Source organism: Juglans microcarpa x Juglans regia, chromosome 3D (assembly GCF_004785595.1).
Source record: "Juglans microcarpa x Juglans regia isolate MS1-56 chromosome 3D, Jm3101_v1.0, whole genome shotgun sequence".
Classification (NCBI taxonomy): Eukaryota; Viridiplantae; Streptophyta; class Magnoliopsida; order Fagales; family Juglandaceae; genus Juglans; species Juglans microcarpa x Juglans regia.
The window spans coordinates 37,368,333-37,389,088 of NC_054598.1; the positions used below are offsets into that span (position 1 = coordinate 37,368,333).

Genomic DNA, 20,756 nt, shown 5'->3' on the forward strand with positions numbered 1-20,756 from the left:
GATGATAGGACTCTCATTCTCACACAAATACCATCTTTTTCTTATAGAAATGATTTGTATAAGTTCTTTTTTTTATTAGGATTTGTATAAGTTCTAGATAGACAAATTATCTACGAATATACGTGCAGTCCCTTTATATATAGACCTATTTTTTTAATAAGATCTACTTTTTTACAATAAGCGCAAGACTTGTTCGAGGTTTTTACTCAGTATTACTCTTTGTTATTTTCTGCTTAATTTATTATACGTAGCAATTCCGTACCGCATGACCCAGACCTGTGTAAAGGGTCATCACTCTGAATCAGATAACTACATAAGATGGATTAATCATGGAAATTCAACCTTTTATGTTGGTAATTTGATGAAACAACTAGCTAGGGGTGCATGATCAGGCTAGATATTTTTTTTAAATGCTCAAAATGGAGGCAGGCATGCAAGACGTTCCAATATTCAGTTCAAAATTACGAGCACTAGAATATTTAGATAGACTCTTGACTTGGACTTGTTAATCACACCATGCATGCATATATATATATATATGCATTAGAATATCAAAACTTTTTAACTTATTCGACTCATAATTTTTAACGCTTACCTGGTCATGAGTGTTTGATAAAATGACTGAGAGAAGAAAAATGCTTCAATGGTATTTCATTCTGTTTTGACAGAGTCCATAAATAGACTATTACAAGCAAATCAAAGGATACGGAAATAACCAATTACAGCAGAGACCAACAATATGTACAGCAGAGAATAACTAACTACCGTACCTACAGTGAAGTTCTAGAACAAGCATAAAACCACTACGGTGATGTGTGTATCTGCTGTGATGGTAAACCTGAATGTGTTATAGACTTATCAAGGCTAATACGCCCCCTCGAATCCAAGGTGGTGTCAACCACATTGAGAGTCGATTTAAAGTGTACAAATTTGTCTGCAACCAAGGGCTTGGTAAGAACATCTGCAATCTAATCCTTAGAGCTGATGAAGGAGACACGGAGTGTATTGGCAGCAACCCTATCTCTGACAGAGTGGTAGTCTATGTCCATGTGTTTTGTCTTTGAATGGTAGACTGGATTGGCTGAGAGGTAAGTTGCTCCAAGGTTGTCACACCAGAGAATGAGAGTTTGATGAAGATGAATTCCAAGCTCACGAGTAAGGGTTTGAATCCAGATAAGTTCAGTATCTGAGGCAGCAATGGCCTTGTATTCCGCTTCTGTCGAAGACCTGGCCACAGTTTTTTGTTTCTTAGATCTCCATGAAATAAGGTGCTTGCCGAGGTAAATGCAATAACCTCCTGTAAACCTTCTGTCATCGGGACAGCCACTCCAGTCTGCATCGGAGTAGGCTTGAAGAGTAAAGCTGGACTGAGGATTAAAGATGAGGCCATGATTAACAGTGGCTTTGAGATATCTGAGAATTCGTTTTACTGCACTCCAGTGTGACTCTTTTGGTGAGTGAAGGAATTGGCATACTTTGTTTACTACAAAAGAGATATCAGGTCTTGTTAAAGATAAAAACTGTAAGCCCCCAACCAGACTTCTATACAATGTAACATCATTGAAAGCTGGTGCATCAAACTTGGAGAGCTTGAGGGAAGCAACCATGGGTGAAGACATCGGTTTAGCATGTAGCATGTTACTGCGAGCAAGAAGGGACTTGATATATTTTCTTTGAGTCAACAGAACACCATTCTTGGTGTAGTCCACCTCAAGACCAAGAAAGAAGGAAAGGTTGCCGAGGTCTTTCACAGGAAATGCAGTGCCTAAAGCTTGTATAAGAGAGGAAATGGCTGACGAGTTAGAGGCAGTGATGACGATGTCATCAACGTATACTAGCAGAAAAATGGTAAGATCAGCATGATGAAGAAAGAACAAAGATGGTTCAGTCTTAGATGCAGTAAAACCATAGTGTAGAAGCCATGAGCTAAGTTGAGCAAACCAGGCTCTTGAGGCCTGCTTGAGGCCTTAAATGGCCTTGTGAAGCTTGCACACGTACGTTGGGTGAGCTGGGTCGATGAACCCCTGAGGTTGCTACATGTAGACATTATCTGCGAGGGTGCCATGCAAAAAGGCATTCTGGATGTCCAATTGTCGCAGGGGCCATTTTTGAGTGACTGCAATGGATAAAATGAGACATATGGTGGTGGGCTTTACTACTGGACTGAAGGTCTCATTGTAGTCAATTCCAGGCTGCTGGTGGAATCCTTTGGCAACTAGGCGTGCTTCTCGTCTCTCAAATGACTCATCAGCGTTGGTCTTCGTTCGGAATACCCACCTGCATCCAAGCACATTAGAACCAGTGATAGGAGGAACTAAACTCCAGGTATTATTATGGAGGAGTGTAGAGTGCTCTTGAGCCATGGCATCACGCCATTCTGAGAATTTAGAAGCAATGGAGTAACTGGAAGGATCATCAGGAACAGAGGTAGTGGTGATGAAACACTGTCGAGTAGGATATGGGATGGTTCCGTCGGTGACAATACATGGGTGGGAGGAATTTGTTGTTGCTCGGGTGATGATCGGCGAACGTGGAGGAACAAGAATAGGAGAAGAAGAAAGTGGAGCTTGAATGGATGCAAAGGAATCGGAATTTAGGGAGGACACAGTGGGTCTCGAGGTTGAAGATGATAAGGATGGATGTGGTTGTTGGGTTTGAGCAGGCCCGAGTAAAGAAGGAGAGTTATGTCTGGGAGAGGTTGGGCTAGATGTTAGTGAATTTGGAAATGGGCCGAGCAAGGAAGAATTAAGAATGGGTAAGGAAACATGTGTTGGAAAGGAGGAAGTTGGTGCGGTATTGGGCCGAGATTTAGTAAAGGGAAATGAAGTTTCGTGAAAAAGAACATCACGGGAAATGTATAGGCGTTGTGTATTTAGATCCAAGCACTTGTAACCCTTGTGAGTGGTACTGTAACCTAAAAAGAGACAGGAAGTTGACCGAAAATTGAGCTTATTTTGTACATAGGGTCTTAAATTGGGCCAGCACTCACAATCAAATACTTTCAAAAAATTATAATCGGGTTCTCGTTGATGGACCATAAAATAGGGTGATTTGTTTTTGAGGGTTGGAGAGGGAAGCAGATTATTTAAATAAACTACAGTCTCAAAGGCCTTGGCCCAATAGGTAAAAGGAAGAGATGAGTGGGCCAATAAAGCAAGACCATTTCCACAATGTGGCGGTTCTTTCTCTCGACAAGTCCATTTTGTTGATGGGCGTATGGACATGAGAGACGATGTTTAATGCCAAGTTTTTGACACATAGAGGTAATGAGTTTAAATTCACCACCTCCATCGGGTTGCAAGGTAATTAACTTGGTTTTAAACATACGTTCAACAAGAGGTAAGAAATTTGAAAATACATGAAAAGCATCATATTTGAGTTTAAGAGGAAAAATCCATGTGAAACGAGTAAAATGATCAACAAAGGATATGTAATATTTAAAACCAAGGCGAGAAACATAAGGGGCTGGACCCCATAAGTCTGAACAAACTAACTCTAAGGGCCCATTATACATAGCCCGACTAGAAGGAAAAGGTAACTGATGTGATTCTGCTAAAGGACACTTGGGGCATTGAAAGAGAGAATCGGTTGGGCACACTGGCAAACGTATGCTGTGCAAAATGCGAGACACTTGTGTAAGAGAAGGATGACCCATCCTCCGGTGCCATTGTGCCACAGATGTACGTTCACCAACATGCACAGAAGGAGAAGGAGATTTGGAACTGGTCACCGTGGTGGGAAAAATGTAGAGGCCGTTACGGGTTGGTCCAGTGAGGAGGATTTTCCCGGTCTGAGAGTTCTTCACAGAAAAGTGAGGAGTGAAATTCGAAGAAACAACGATTATCAATGCAAAATTTAAGCACAGAGACAAGATTCTTTATTATCGAAGGAACGTGTAACAAGTTACGAAGAAAAAAAGAAGAAGTTGAGGTGGATAGGGAAAAATCACCGAAACCATGAATGGGGAGACCCATACCATCACCTACACGAATTGTTTCATCACCAGTATACTGTTCTGAAGATAGATTCAAGTTAGCCATGTCATTTGTTATATGGTGTGTTGCTGCAGAATCTGGATGCCAAGAGGTATCTGAAAGAGAGCTTGGGGCAGTGTAGTTTGCTGAGAAGTTTGGAGCTGCTTCAAATTGATACGAGAGGTTGAAACGATTTCTGCATTGAAGGGCTACATGGCCTGGTTTGTTGCATACTTGATAGGTAGCTCTGGAGGAGTTCTGTTGTGATGTTGTAGAATTGAAGTAGGAGCGACCTCTGCCAGTGGAGGTAAAGCGTCCTCGATTTCTTCCTTGACGGCCACCTCTAAAGGATCCACGACCCCTTTGATCACAGGGTGTTGAGGAACTAAAATTTGCAGACATTTCAACCGTAGAGATGGTATTTTTTGTATTGTGAGAGAGACGAGTCTCATGTATTAGAAGCAATAGATAGAGTTCATAAGAAGAAAGAGGATCAGTTCTTGTAGTTATGGAAGTAACAAAATTCTCATAAGAAGATCCTAACCCATTTAAAAGATAGGTTACAAGTTCTTTATCAGAGATAATGCTTCCAGTAGCAGCCAAAGTGTCAACAAGCATATGTATCTTGCCAAAGTACTCGAAAATTGATTGTTCTCCACGAGAGAGATTGGTAAGTTGAAATCTTACCTGAAACTCTTTAGCTTGTGAGTGAGATGAAAACATAGAGGAGAGTTTGGTCCAGAGATCTCGAGTCGTGATGGAAGAGAGAACATGACCCAAAATGGACTCGGATAAGGATGAAAAAAGCACACTGAGAACCAGCTGATCAGTGCGACGCCGAGACAGAAATTGTGGGTTGGGTTTGGGTAATGGGTCGGTGCTAGTAGTGAGAAATTCTAGTGGAGAAAGAAGAGAGCCATCTACATAGGAGTATAAATCTTGGCCCCGTAAGTAAGCAGATGTTTGGACCTTCCATAAAAGGTAATTATCAGTATTTAATTTGGTGGTGACTATGTGGGAAAAGGAGGAGGTGATGGAGGGGATGGAAGAAGAAGAAGAAGAAGAAGCCATGGATCAATTTTGACAATTTAGTCGAATGGCTCTTGATACCATGTTTGATAAAATGACTGAGAGAAGAAAGATGCTTCAATGGTATTTCGTTCTGTTTTGACAGAGTCTATAAATAGACTATTACAAGCAAATCACAGCAGAGACCAACAATATGTACAACAGAGAATAACTACCGTACCAACAATGAAGTTCTAGAACAAGCATAAAACCACTGCGGTGATGTGTGTATCTGCTGTGATGGTAAACCTGAATGTGTTACAGACTTATTAAGGCTAATAATGAGAAAGGCAATACTGCTGAACAAATATATACAGCTTTCTTGTTGTCTCTTACATCCACATGATTGATGTTCTTTCCAGGAATTGTCGATAACAACAATCCCATATTCAAACCTCACACCAAGTATTCGCTTCCCAATCTATATAAAGCCTCTGTCCCTTGCCCTCTTTCCACATCAAACTTCAGCAGGTAATTAATAGTAACATATCAGTACTCTCTCTCTCCTCTCTCTGTCTCTCTCTGATCATATAGCAGTAAATGGAGATCGTTAATCCTTCTGCATATTATGAAAGCTTGAAGAGGTATTGGAGGAGGAGGAGATACCAAAGGTTGATTAATGGTACTGCAAATAACAATAAAAGGAAGCTCAAGATTATAAGGCTCGCAATCCGCGGGAGTTCTGTTGCTAGCCGGGGGTTTTGGAGGGTAAGAAGATCAAGCCAAAAACTGATCAGGTTTAACAATAATATTAATGTTGTTTCACCGATTAAGCTTCTGGAAAAGTTGCATGATTCATATGTTGACATGATGATTCGATTGGTTGGCAACGTTGGGAACTTGAACAACGTTGATTTGTTTGGAGGAAAGAGGGTTCCCAAAGGCTGATAGATTTCCATGGTCTCTAATGGTGAGGAAGTTGATGGCAGGTTTGTTTTGGAAATGTATAAGAGGATGGCGTCTACTCGCGAAATTGATGCAACCTCCAGCGGATTGTATATGTAATTTGAAAGTTGATTTCTTTTTTGGGTTTAGTTGTTGTTTTTGCTGTAATTTGAAAGTTGTGGAAGTTAATTTGAGACGTCTATTGTTGGGTTTGCTCCTTTGGAGTCCCACATCGGTGGGAGAGAATTGAGGAGCAGGCCTCAAGGCCTATAAATAGGGTGCTTGGCCTCTTAGTTAATTACACCAAGTCATAAGCTTAATTAGTAACTTGTGACTCTAAGAAAAGTCTTCTATTAGCATTTTCTTGTAAAAAGGAAAGAGGTGAGAGTTAAAGTTTTACTAGTGGGAAAGCTTTGTGGGTGTCATTTGGGGTGAGGAGAAAAATTGTGTGATTGTAATAATTTTTCACATAGTGTATTTTTTTATGGGTCTGGTGGTTTTTCTCCTCGTAAATTCTTGCGTTGTTATTATTTCTCTGATTTTCTTCATATTTCACCAAAAAGTGGATCCTGGGGGTAAATTTGGTAGGTCCAAATTCCTAACAAGTGATATCAGAGCCACTAGGTTCTTTTTGGTGGGTGGAGCTTTGGTGTGGTAGTGTGGATACGTACAGTCTAAGGAGGTTCTGTCTAGGAGATTGATATTTAAGTGGTCCAGTGTGACCCTCCAATCTTTCCTGGAACCTTGAAGTTCTGTCTAGGAAAGAATAATCTTTCCTGGGAACTTACTTAGTGAGTACCATTCATTTCTACAGTAAAATTCATCGAGACAATGTCAGGAAGTAAGGCTTCAAATTCTATCAGATATGAGGTGGAGAAATTTGATGGAGAATCAATTTTGGCTTGTGGCAAGTTCAAGTCAAGGAAATTTTGATTCAATCAGGATTACACAAGGCGTTGAAGGGCAGACCAATCCCTGAAGTCAGCAGTGATACTAGCGTGACTGATGAAACAAAGAGCAGATCTGTAATGAGCGATGAAGATTGGGAGGATCTGGATTTGAGAGCAGCAAGTGCGATATGTCTGTGCTTGGCCAAGAATGTTCTTGCAAATATTCATGGAATATCTACGGTAAAATAACTCTGGGAAAAGCTCGAAGAGTTGTATCAAACAAAGGGCGTCTCAAATCGGGTGTACCAGAAGGATCAGTTTCATACACTGCAGATGAGTGAAGGTACGACTATTTCAAATCATTTAAGTGTTCTCAATGGCATTGTCTCTGAGCTAGAATCTATTGGAGTTAAAATTGATGATGAGGATTAAGCCTTGAGGCTCATCTGGTCTCTTCTATCTTCCTATGAGCATATGAAGCCTATTTTAATACATGGGAAGGAGAAAATAATTTTTTCAGAGGTTACCAGTAAACTCTTTTCTGAAGAGAGAAGACTAGGTGGTGGAAGAAATGGTTCACCTGAAAACTTAGCATTGGTAGTAGCTGGTAATGGGAAGAGAAAGAACTCTATGAAGATGAAAGTAGTCTGCTAGGGGTGTGGACAATCTGGGCACGTCAAGAAAAATTATCCAAGAGCAGGAGCAGGTTCAGCAAGTGGCTCCAAGTCAGTAAATGGAGATACTGGTAATGAAACCAATGTTGTATCTCTCTCCATGGAAGACGATGTCTGTTAAATGGACATGTACATCCTCATGGCATGCCGCTAATTCCTAAAGTTGCCATAATAGAGGATGTGTTAATGTTAGTGGGTCCACAAGTTTGCACACATTCATTGGTTTGGCATTAATGCATGGTGTGTGGTGGAAATTTATGTCGATGGCTGATGAACTTCCAAGAAAGCCAAACGTGGAAGTTACACCATAATTTTTTAGCAAGGTTATTTTCGACATGGGTCAAAATTGAAATGCTTGGAATTGGTTTATTCTAAGTGGGTATGCTTTTATGGTGGAGCATAATAGCAGAAACTATGAAGATCTTCATTGTAGTGGAGCGTGGCTGTGGGACCAGCCAAAGTCGCAAGGTGGAGATTGTTGGGTTTGCTCCTTTGGAGTCCCACATCGGTGGGAGAGAATTGAGGAGCAAGCCTCAAGGCCTATAAATAGGGTGCTTAGCCTCTTAGTTAATTACACCAAGTCATAAGCTTAATTAGTAACTTGTGACTCTAAGAAAAGTCCTCTATTAGCCTTTTCTTGTAAAAAGGAAATAGGTGAGAGTTAAAGTTTTACTAGTGGGAAAGCTTTGTGGGTGTCATTTGGGGTGAGGAGAAAAATTGTGTGATTATAATAATTTTTCACATAGTGTATTTTCTTTTCTGGGTCTGGTGATTTTTCTCCTATTTTTAAGAGTTTCCACGTAAATTCTTGTATTGTTATTATTTCTCTGATTTTCTTCATATTTCACCAAAAAGTTGATCCTGTGGGTGAATTTGGTAGGTCCTAATTCCTAACATCTATGACTTGCATGGCCTCCCCGATGATCTGTAGAAAAGCGTTGTAACGTAAATTGCATGTATTCTTATATACAATGATCCTTTCGAGTACAGTGATTCAAATTATATATAATATATATCTATATATATATATATATAATCCATACCTCAAACCCAATTATATATATACCTTTACTTTGAAACCACTATCTATTTTAATGCATGTGAAAGTTTTTTAACAAGAACACTAATTTGAAATTAAAAAAAAACAAAAAGTGATGGAGAGAATGTAATAAGATTAGAGAAATGATTTGTACAAGGCTCACCATGCCTTTGTAGAAAAGGTGGACCTCACCTTAAAAAGTGTAAAATACAATCATTCTTTTTTATAATGGGATTCACTTTTTTACAAAGGGTTTACGCGAGATTTGTTTCTTTGGGACTTCTACTTATTACTCATAAAATTATAGATGAACCGATTCAAATAAATAGCACTAGTAGTCGGGCTCTATTCATTTTACTTTTATTCAAACACGAATCTAGTTCAAACTTATCATTGAGTTATATTCATGATTATGAACAATTTATTTATTTATTGAATAAGTTGAAACATATTTCACAATTTTAATTGTAACAAAACATATAATCATCATGTGTATTGTGTATTATATATCTTGTCAAGTTATCTACAAATTTTAACAAACCTACTTTGATTTTTTTTTTAATTATCTTTATCTAGTTTATATAATTGTATATATACATATATATATATATATATATATCAATGGTTAGATCATAAGGAATTATAATATTTATCAACGATCGATCTAAATACCTAAGATATTCACATTATAAAGTTTAAAATGATATTGTAAAAACTAACGAATACGTAGTTATAAGAGTTTATACAAACTTTTACTAATTGATTCAGATTTTATACAAGTTGTATCGTCTAATAGTGATTATTAAAATCTTTGCATAAATCCCCTTGATAAGAAAATTAAAAATTAATAAAATAATTCAATTCTCTTTCAAGTCAAATTCTAATGCATCAGTAATATTATATATATATATATATATATATATATATATATATATATATATGCAAGTTGATGCGTTCTCCACATCAACTCATAAATAGATTCATAAATAGAAAAACTTGAATAAAAAATGATGTATTAGTATTAGATGTCAGTATTAATTGAAGAAGAAAATTAAGCCGACCTACTTCTCCCCCTAGGCCCAAGCTAAATGAAGGTATTTATATATTCAGTATGTTTTATTTGGTAATTTTATTATTATATATTTATTATTATTTATAAATAATTTATTACTATTTATAAATTAAACATGATTTTTTATTATTATTTTTATTAATATTTATAAATCATCTGAAATTAGCTAATCATCCAAACGCAAAACTAAATTTTTACAACCACTCTATCAAACTAATGCATGCGGGCGTTAATGAAGAAGGACAATAATGGCCTCAATAATTGCATTAATGCCGGGTACATGTGGTGAACAAATGCCCATCTACTTCTTCCCTAGTCTACCTTATTACTAATAGAAAATGATTTATATATAATATTTTTCACAATATTTTTTATAATTATCTTTATTTTATAATATTATTATATAATATATTATTTGTGTATATCATTACTTGTTACTAATTAACAAACATACTGCACGTACGTCTCACCTCTCTCACTCATTCAATACCGAAGTTGGAGGCCAACCTTTTCGGCGTTCATCATCGTCGACTTGTCAAAACCTCTCTCCCTCCACTGCTTTTAATATCATCTCGTTTTCTTTTTCTTTTAAAATATGAACTTTGACTGTTAGATTTGACTTGCCCCCAACAAACTCTTCATATTTTAGAATCACTTATATTTAAATTAAAATCAACTTCTGTGCCCAAAAAAGATACGATCTTTCTTTCCGAAGGAATTCGAAAGGAAAAAAATGGAAGGTAACATTCGAATTAGTGAAGATGGAGGCTCTTGCTATCACCCTTTTCTAGACTCTGCAGACTCCATTGTTTCCGATGATGTCCGCTTGCAGCAGCTCGGTTACAAGCGTCAACTCACCCGGGGCCTCTCGTACGCTTCTCTTTCTTCTTCCCTCTGTTTTTTCTCCTTAATTTCTGTATTTTTTTGTTTTGGAATCTCGATTCAGCTTTTCAATTCAGAACCCAGTGTTGTTTTATTTGTTTCTGCATGATTATATATCTCTTGCATGTTCTTGGTTTTTCCCAAGTTTGATTGGCGTAAGCTTTTGAATTTTTCAATGATTATAATTATGAGAGTATAACTTTGAGGTTTCCTAAAGCAATATAAACAGCTTGGGAAATGAAAGTGAAATTGGAATCTTTTATTTGGAATGGAGATCGATTTACTTGAAGTGATCCCACTTGCCAAACATATCCTAATAACTTTTGTACTTATCAATTCAAGATCGACATCCAAATCCATCTTGAAGTTAAAACAACTCCATTCAATGCCTCGCCTCTTTTCTTTTTTCTAATCATACTTGCTTTTGTGCAGGGCAATGGCAAATTTCTCGGTGACCTTCTCCATAATATCAGTGCTAACGGGTCTGACGACGACGTACGGTACGGGTCTCACTTACGGTGGGACGGTTACAATGGTATACGGATGGCCACTAGTAGGGATGCTGACTATGGTCGTTGGTGCGTCGATGGCTGAGATTTGCTCTGCTTTCCCTACTTCTGGTGGACTCTACTTTTGGAGCGCCAAGCTCTGCGGCAATGACTGGGGCCCCTTTGCCTCTTGGCTCACCGGCTGGTACGCACTAGTACTTATACCATTATTTTTCTCTTCTTTTTTAAAAGCAAATGATTTCAATATAATAATCAAAGTACAAATCCCACTCTCTTTGCTTAAAGTAGAGTTTTGCTATTTACCATCTCATACACTATACAAAATCATGAAGTTGGATTTTATAAACAGTCCTCAAAGTGTTGCGATTAAAGAAAGTCTGTCTTCTACTACTTGATAGAAGAGCACGTGTACTCTAGATTTAGAGAAAGCAATAAGATAGGCGAGAATAGAGAATCAATTCGATCAATGCTTCGTAGGTGTTCGAGAAGCACGCAAATCTGTACCCACGTACTGACTGTGAGGATCTAAGACTCGAGAATCTAATGGAGCGGCACATGTGGCATTTGGAGCTCTGGTGGTGGACAATGCATGAGGCCCACATGCCATTTTTGGACGGTGCATGTAACATGTTCGTCCACCGTTTTACAACACCGCTTATTGTTCTTTGTAGATTGGCAGCTTGCGAATCCGATAGTGCATCGCGTGTAAATTGAAAGTATCTCGAAAGCTATAGATAAGCCAATTTTTGTCCCTAATGAGAAAAAACATAGAAGAAATTTTACATCCATAACTTCTAAGCCATGGAAAAGGAAGGAGAGGGGATGAGAGAAGGAGGGAGGAGCTGAGACTCTTCCCCCCACTTAGATATACTCTTTTTATGCATTGAGAGAGGGTGTGGATTGTGGGTTTAGCATTATTCTTTATAACAAAACTAAAAACTCCTTAAATGAAAACAAGATCTAAAAAAAAAAAAAACAAGGCCACTGCCCTATGTTTTTTAGGTAATTTAGGTAATTGAGGGAATGTGATTTGTTGGATTCTTTCTTTCTGTAAGTTGATATAAATATTTGAGTTGTAATCTTCTCAATCTAACATGTAAGACATGTAAAGTATACATGCTCTATGTCGATTTTCTTTGAGGATGTTCCATGCCAATTCTTATCTATATTTAATGAGTTGAGGCATCTTAGTGACTTCAGATCATCCAAAAACTCATCATCCTAGCTATGCCTGTAAACATCAAAATGCTATCTTGCTCATATCAAAGAGTAATTTTAGACCTTTCTAAATTAGTTAACATGAATTTGGTTTAACAATAGATCATCATCGTGGTACGACGTTTATGAGTGTTCAAGACAGGTATGGTATGTCTTTGCTAACGATGTATGTAAGTTTGAGATATATTAGGGTCAGCTTTAGGGATGTAAGAAAAAAACTAAAAAACCGATCTTTCAGTTTCTAAGAACCGAAACTGGTTAAAAATCGGCTCGGTTCTGATTTTCATGATATGAAAATTGAATTGAACCGAACCGAACAGAACTAAAATATATATATTATTATTTTTTATATTATATATATTATGCTATATATTATATATTTTATAAAAGTAATATAACATGAGATTTTAATTATATGATTTATGTTTTCTTAATATAAACTTTCTCCTAAACATGTACATGAATATTAATATTAAGTCATTAACATGTTATTATTTATTGGTACATATTAAGTTACATACTTACATATATAATATAGTATTATTAAATGCATGTTTTAATTACACTAATTAGAGCATTTTGGTTAATTATTTTTAACATTTATTTGGTTAATTGGTTATATGCATAGTGTTTTGAGTTGAAAAGTCTAAAATCGAATCACACCTGTAAAGTGGACCGAAACTGAAAGTTTCAATTCTTTGGATTAACCGGTTGGTTTTGATTATCAGAATTCTTAAACCAACTTAGACCGGTTCGATTTCAAAATATATTTAAAATTGGACTGAACGGAACCGATTTCACCCCTAATCGGGTCAATGCCTAGACAAGTTAGGCAATTGCCTAGGGCCCCCACTACTTAAGGCCTCTTGAGGGAAAAAAATATATTAATGGCCTCTATCAAGAATTAAGTCCTTAAATTTCCTAAAAAATTAAAATTATTTAGGAAATAATATTAGAAGGCTCCCAAGAAAGAAATTCTCTGAAAAAGAAATTAAGAAAGACTATTACAAAATAAAAACTTCTAAAAAACTATTTATGATTAATGATTATAAATAATGACGAATTAACCAGCTTATTAGTTCATATAATAAGAGAAAAAATTGTTACTGTAATTAAGAAAAAAAATTAAATAAAGACAAACGGAAGCAACTACAATAATTAGTGGCTAACTGTAAAATAAAATAAAAATCTGTATTTTATTATATGGAAACTAAAAAGCATTTTAAGATTGTTGCCATAAGCCTCAATTTAATCCTGCAGGTAGTTCAGCTGGTTCGGTTTTAGATTTGCTCTCTAATAATCACTAGTTCAAATTTTCTTAGGGTTACTAGAGGTTTATCCGATTGTTAACTTTAAGGTCCCATAAGATTAGTCGAGGTGCACAAGCTTGCCCGAACATCTGCTGTTATAAATAAAAAAAAAAAAAAAAAAATCGGTATTATATATATTTAGATGCATTGCGTGACTTTTTGGGATCCTCGAGAACATAATTTTGGCGTGATATTCTAAATTTCTAATGCGAATATCATGACTTCATCAAATGGTCAAGAAAGAAGAAAGAGTGCATGTTTTATTTTATACAAGACACGTCTTCTTCTTCTTATTTTATTTTTCCAAAGGACTCCATGATCTGTAATTTGGGTCTTAGATTCCTCCCTCAAAAGTCAAATTAAAAACGTAAAGTAAGAAAATTCCAATATGAGAATAATTAAGCATGCAAACCAATCTATAAGCTGTCAATATCTTGTTTAATTTATTCCTTTAAAATGAGATTCGTTAAGGATTCGAATCTTCTCATCTTCATCTTCATGTGCAGAATCTGACTTTTCCTAGTTTGCTTTAAAATTTCTTTTTTATATAAATATAGTAATATCTAATTTATACATGTATTTATCTTATTCTATATCTTAAAATTTGAAAAAAGAAATTTAATTCTACCTATGGTGGGAACATTAATTAATACTATTCATAAGATACTTAGATCCAGCTTTTGCGTTACAGCACAGTACCCAATAAAACAAATTAGATATTTTTGAAAAATTTTCCCAATTTGTGGAAAAATCCAATTTATTGTAGCATATGAAAGGTGGAAGTCAAAATTAGATATTTTGTCTGGCTTTCATTTTTAAATTTCCATGCAACTTGCTGTATTTAAGGAAAATTCTATTAAATATCATTTATTATATTTTTTTTTATCATCTAATAGTGACAAATGTGTCACATATTATTTATAATCAAAATAAGATAAAAGTGATGTATATCGTTACTCTTATTCATAAATGAAATGACAATCAATAGATGTTTTAAAAGGCAACATGTTGATGCATGATTGCGGGTCACGTTTGATTTAAATGTAAACAACATCAATAAATTATATTTAATCTTAACCTTTATAATTTTTTCCTTTTTCTATGATTTTAAAAGTCTTTACCATATCTATTCAACATTTAATAATGTCCAAAAAAATTTATGCTCGGAGTAATAAATATTATTAGACTAATTCATATTTTTATCTTTTTTTATCCTTGAGATCCTCAAATTCGAATAAGTACTTAAACAAAATTCAATTTTAATCTTAATGCTACAAACTACGTATCCATTTTAAAATTTAAGTTATAATTTACACGTATTCTTAAGTTTCGAATTAAAATATTATGTATAAAAAATAGAAGTCTCGAAATCCCATTTTGAATCTTAAAATGAAAGATTAAATTGATCTGAATGAACAATAAGATTGAATCGATAATGTTATTATATAAATTAAAGATGAGGTTGATCAGGCCCAGTTTGTATTCGCAAATTATCTCAACTCATTTCAATTCATCTCACTACTATTCATTATTATTCATCAACTTTAACTCACAAATCTCACTACTATTCATAACTCATCTCAATTCATCTTCGAATCCAAACGACACCTGAATCGAAGTGAATAAATGAATAAATCAAATTTTGATGTAAGATCTAACTTTTATGACTAAGGTCTCGTTTGGATATAAAAATAATTTTCTTTCATCTCATCATTATAATTTTTTTAAATTCTTTCATAAAATATAATAAATAATTCAACTTTTTAAAATTTTAAATAATAATAATATTAAAAAATAATATTTTAATAATATTTTATTTAACTTTTAATTTTTATCTAAAATCATCTCATCTCATTTTACTATTTAAACTTGACTTAAATAACATTTTAGATTTTTTTTTTTCATTGAAAATATACAATTCTATAAGTACAAAGACAAATTAATTTAAAAAAAAAAACATGTTGCTTACCTCATCTTTTTGTTTTTTTTTTTTTTTTATGAAAACTACCTCATCCTATTATTGGAACATAAAGTCATCCATGTTTGGTCAGTCAAGTGTTCTTTGTGATTGGGCAGCTCAAGCCGAAGTCAGTCCAAAAGTTATTTATTGTATTGCTACATCTACGGACAATGTTAAAAAAAAAAAAAAAAAAAAAAAAATGGGAAATAGGAACTCGAGTGTCAGGAAGCCGAGCATGGTTGGGAAGTCCAAAGCACGTTGTCGGCACCTTCTGCTTCTGCTATCCAAGTTGCGTATTCCGCTATCGGCGGATTTGTTTGACCAGTGACCACGGATGTGAGCGAACCCACGGTCCGACACTCGCCATTTCTTTAGCGCACAGAGATTATTTTGCGATAATATTTCATGTGATGGGAATGCTTCTCTGAACAGAGAAGGAGACCATCAGTTTCAGAGAGGAATCTCCGAGAAAGAAGGGAAAGAGATTCGCTTTTTGGTTGAAAAAACCAAAGCCAATCTCTCTGTTGCGGTATTCTGTCTATCTGTCTGTCTCCTACTGTGAGAAGATGGGTTTGGATCGTGAAAATGGAAACGTCTTGATTGATTCAGGGCATACCCGTCTCCATGAGCTCGGTTACAAACAAGAGCTCAAGCGTGATCTCTCGTAAATATTCTCGACTGCACCCTTCTCTATAATCCTTTGCTTTGTTTTGTCGTTTGATCCTCAATTCATAGCGGAATATGAACTGGGTCAATCGGGTTGACATGGTTTTGTTGTGGTTTTTTGGTTTAAGGGTTTTGTTGGGAATTGCAGGGTCATTTCCAACTTTGCGTTTTCATTTTCTATCATCTCTGTGCTTACTGGTGTAACCACCCTTTACAACACTGGGTTAAAGTTTGGTGGGCCAGTGTCTTTGGCTTATGGCTGGCTAATAGCCGGGACTTTCACCATGTTTGTTGGGTTTTCCATGGCTGAGATCTGTTCCTCTTTCCCAACCTCTGGTGGTCTCTACTATTGGAGTGCTAAGCTTGCTGGCCCAGGCTGGGCACCTTTTGCCTCATGGATAACTGGCTGGTAATCTTTTTCTTGGGTAGTTTTCTCAGGAAGTTCAATTTCATTTACTTCGATAGTTTGACCTATAAACATTGAACCACAACATTCATCGAAAAAAATAGAAGAAAATAATTTATTCACACCTTGATTGCTTTTATCTTTTTATTTTTATTTTTATTGCCTTTCTTGTTATCTGACACCTCATTGCAGTGATTAGACTTTAGAAATGTACGTAATTACTTGCTGAGAAACTCGAGTACTGCTTGGCATTTAAGAGTTATGTGTTCTTGGAACCTGTAGTGCTTGAAGGAATTTGTTGTTTGTTATGCTAAAGCTTCAATCACAGCGGACAGCGGCATAAGAAAGTCCCAATTTTTAAGGTTTTTCCTAGTTGATTGTATCGCTTTTTTTGCTTCCATTTGGACTAGAAAAAGGTGTACTGCTTACCCACGCAGGGAACCTAAGTTTTAAAGGAAGAAACTATTTCTCAAGTGCTTGAGGGAGAAGCTTGATTTCAAGTAATGGGTTAACTCTAAAATAAGCTCGGCACTGGTTTGCTTGCTATTGTCTCCTTTTTTCATAATCGGTAATTAGGTTCTTCTTACAGTGTTCACTGTCTGTCATAAGCAAAATTGTTATAATCGCTGTTTCTGAGAATTAGGAATACAAAGTCCTAACTTTGCAACTTTTCGTTTCTTTTCTTTTTGTTCCGCTTTTTATTTTTCTTTTTCTAGAGGGGGTGTGGAGGGTATGTTCTGGTTTTACTTTTCCTTATAAAATTAGACTATGTTAACATATAAAATAAATAATAAAATCGAAATTTTCCCATCAGCATAAATTTTTAGGGCAAGTGGTGATTTCACATGGTATCAGAGTAGAGGTCTTGAGTTTGAACCCTGACTCTATACTCTACTCTAATTAATTAAATATTTCATTTGTTAGACCACTCATTGAGGAGGAGCCTGACCTACACGTGAATGAGAGTATTAAGATATAAAATAAATAATAAAATTTATCTCTTCCCATCAGCTTAAGCTTTTGGGACAAATGATGATTTCACATATTACAATTGGGAAAACCCACCGATATAGAAGTTGTTAGCGGGAAACGTTGATGAAGAAGTTCTTTGACGTGTAAGATTTTGTGGAATGAATTGCAATGCAGAACATTTTGTGTTTTTACCAGCTCATATTAGATTGAGTTCCGTTGTTCTCAGAACCAATGAGTGTAGTGTCCAGTTTCGTTTTCTTGTTGTCACTAAGCCTAAAACTTTAGATATATTGCTTAAGCAGCATCTCAAATTAATCATAAAATATGGATAAGTTTCTTGCTGCAACATCTGATGCACGGTACATGATTTTTATGTTTATGCAGGTTCAACATTGTTGGTCAGGTATTACTCAACCTCATGTATCCTGGAATTTCATGTCCTTCAAAATGTACAGGGAGATCAAGCTTGTTTTGGATGTTATTAACCACTTTGGATACTTTTTCATTTGCAGTGGGCTGTTACAACGAGTGTAGATTTTTCACTTGCACAGCTGATTCAAGTGATCATTCTACTTAGCACAGGTGGGAAGAATGGAGGTGGATATGAGGCATCTAAATATCTTGTTATAGGTTTCCACGGGGGAATTTTACTCCTACATGCTATCATTAACAGTCTTCCAATCTCTTGGTTATCTTTATTTGGACAGTTAGCTGCAGGATGGAACATTGTAGGTATGAAGTGTTTACCAGAATTTTTCTTTTCTTTTTCTAGTTTTTCCCCATGTTATTATTTGGGGCAATCTCTTTTTTGGACCTCTGATGTTTCTTGGTATATTTAGGTGTATTTGTTCTTATGATTCTCATTCCCTGTGTTGCAACGGAAAGGGCTAGTGCCAAGTTCGTTTTCACTTACTTCAACACCGATAATGGTGATGGAATCAATAATAAATTATACATATTCATTCTGGGCCTTCTAATGAGTCAGTACACGCTTACTGGGTATGATGCCTCTGCTCATATGGTGAGTTTCTTTTTGTCATTTTTTCCTCTATTTTCCCCTTTCATCTCCTCAATATAATATAAATAAAATGCACTGCATTGTTCACACTGTATCAAGGGAACTCCAGATGTTATTTAACTTTACCATGGATGTTTTGTTTTGTTACGTTAATATGCAAACCACCTTTGTAGTAACTAAATCTTTTCCTTTGACTTTCTGTTTCTAGACAGAGGAAACTAAGAATGCTGATAAGAATGGACCAAGAGGAATAATAAGCTCCATTGGGATATCTATTATTGTTGGATGGGGTTACATACTTGGAATCACCTTTGCAGTTACTAACATTTCCTACCTTCTAGATGAAAACAATGATGCGGGTGGTTATGCCATTGCTGAAATATTCTACCTAGCATTTAAGAATAGATATGGCAATGGAGTTGGGGGAATTATTTGCTTGGGAGTGGTTGCCGTCGCCATATTTTTCTGTGGTATGAGTTCAGTTACTAGCAACTCAAGGTAGGCTATTTTCTGACCTATTTCATTTGGTAGGATTCAACAAGAGAGTTTTGAACCCTTAGGTACTTACTGTTTAATATTCATTTGTAGGATGGCTTATGCTTTCTCTAGAGATGGAGCCATGCCATTTTCATCAGTTTGGCATAAAGTGAACAAGCAGGAGGTCCCCATAAATGCAGTGTGGCTCTCTGCCTTTATATCATTTTGCATGGCACTGACGGTATGCACACAATTTTTTTTTTTTTATTTAAATAAGAAACAAGATGTGCTGATCTTGCAATTATCATGGCCAATATAACATTATGAACAAATATTTGTTGCTTATGGTATGCACTAGAGTTGCTGATTTAGTGCAGGCAATTTTGTCACTGTTTTGTTTGATACCAATGAGAATTGATGGTATATTTCTGGATACACCTACAAGGGAGTCATATTCATATCATACCAATCACGAAGATGATACTATTAAAATACCTCCTAACATTTATCCAATAAACATATTAATTTTGAAAATATATCTGAAAATTTAGACATATTCTAGGATAAGAATTGGATACTCCTTGATAGTATATAGACTTTTTGGGTAAAAGAACAGCTATAGAGAAGTCGTTGGTACCAAATAACAAATTTGACATACATTGAAGAGTTATATTTGTTCAATAGTGTATTCTCACTTTTCTGAATCCTTCAAGACTTCGTATTGGCGTATCCATGCCGGAGTGTAGATGTACCCCTTGTCCGGATCCATATTATTGGGAATAAGCTTGACTATATTTGTTTTCCCTGAACCTGCCCGCATGCATATTGGCACCGAAGGTATGTGGCCACAAAGAAAGAAAGAAAGATGATTTTAATTAATAATTGGGTCTATGCAATTGCTTAGAAAAAATAAGGTCTATCTAGTTAACAGCAAACAAAAGAAACCCTGGCGTTATTTGCATGTGCAAGAGTTGTGAAAAACACAATAAAGCTTTAGATTTAGGCGTCCTGCATTATTGGTGACGACTCACAACTGCATCTTTTTTTCGTCATTGGTTACAGGATGACAGTTCGAAAGATAGATTAGTCCTTAAGAGGTAGACAAAATGCTATATTAGAGATGTGATGTAAACTTGATTGGGTTGGGTCTGCATGAATTTGCTTGTTTCTGCTATTCCTTGAACTTGTCAATTTTATAATTATTCATTCTAACCTATTATTTGCAGTCTCTTGGGAGCTTAGTGGCATTTCAGGCTATGGTATCCATAGCAACTATAGGACTGTACATTGCTTATGCCCTGCCCATCTTCTTCAGAGTGACTTTAGCACGCAAGTCCTTCATCCCGGGACCCTTCAATTTGGGTCGCTATGGAATCATTGTTGGATGGGTTGCCGTTCTTTGGGTGGTAACCATCTCAGTTCTCTTCTCCTTGCCTGTAGCCTATCCCATTACCAATGAGACTCTAAACTATACTCCTGTAGCAGTTGGCTGTTTGTTTGTCCTTACTGTTTCTTCTTGGATCTTCAGTGCTCGTCACTGGTTTAGAGGTCCTATAACCAATGTAGATACCTGAAACTCGAATGTACATTGATTTTCATATCCAAGCAAAATATTATTTTGGGTGGTGGTTCATGGCCACTCTTGGTTGGAGTTGGAGCAATTTGTCTTTGTTTTCATATCTTAGAAACATAGTAGAACATAGAGATTTTCTTAACCCACTCTTATATTTTCTCTT

General features: G+C 35.9%; 1 protein-coding gene across 3 annotated transcripts; it reads left to right on the forward strand.

Moving 5' to 3' along the window:
- The first annotated feature begins 10,121 nt into the window (after positions 1-10,121).
- On the forward strand, positions 10,122-20,681 carry LOC121254879 (amino-acid permease BAT1 homolog). Of its 3 annotated transcripts, XM_041155068.1 has the most exons (9): positions 10,130-10,472; positions 10,917-11,177; positions 16,296-16,556; positions 17,910-17,928; positions 18,038-18,257; positions 18,365-18,546; positions 18,752-19,041; positions 19,132-19,261; positions 20,247-20,681. In XM_041155068.1, the coding sequence occupies exons 1-9, from the start codon at positions 10,336-10,338 to the stop codon at positions 20,592-20,594; spliced, it is 1,848 nt and encodes a 615-aa protein (XP_041011002.1). In that variant the 5' UTR covers positions 10,130-10,335; the 3' UTR covers positions 20,595-20,681. The 3 variants fall into 3 exon arrangements, with proteins under 3 accessions (XP_041011003.1, XP_041011002.1, XP_041011004.1); XM_041155069.1 differs by lacking the exon at positions 16,296-16,556 and having other exon boundaries at positions 10,122-10,472; XM_041155070.1 differs by lacking the exons at positions 10,130-10,472; positions 10,917-11,177 and adding an exon at positions 15,608-16,145.
- The last annotated feature ends 75 nt before the right edge of the window (positions 20,682-20,756 follow it).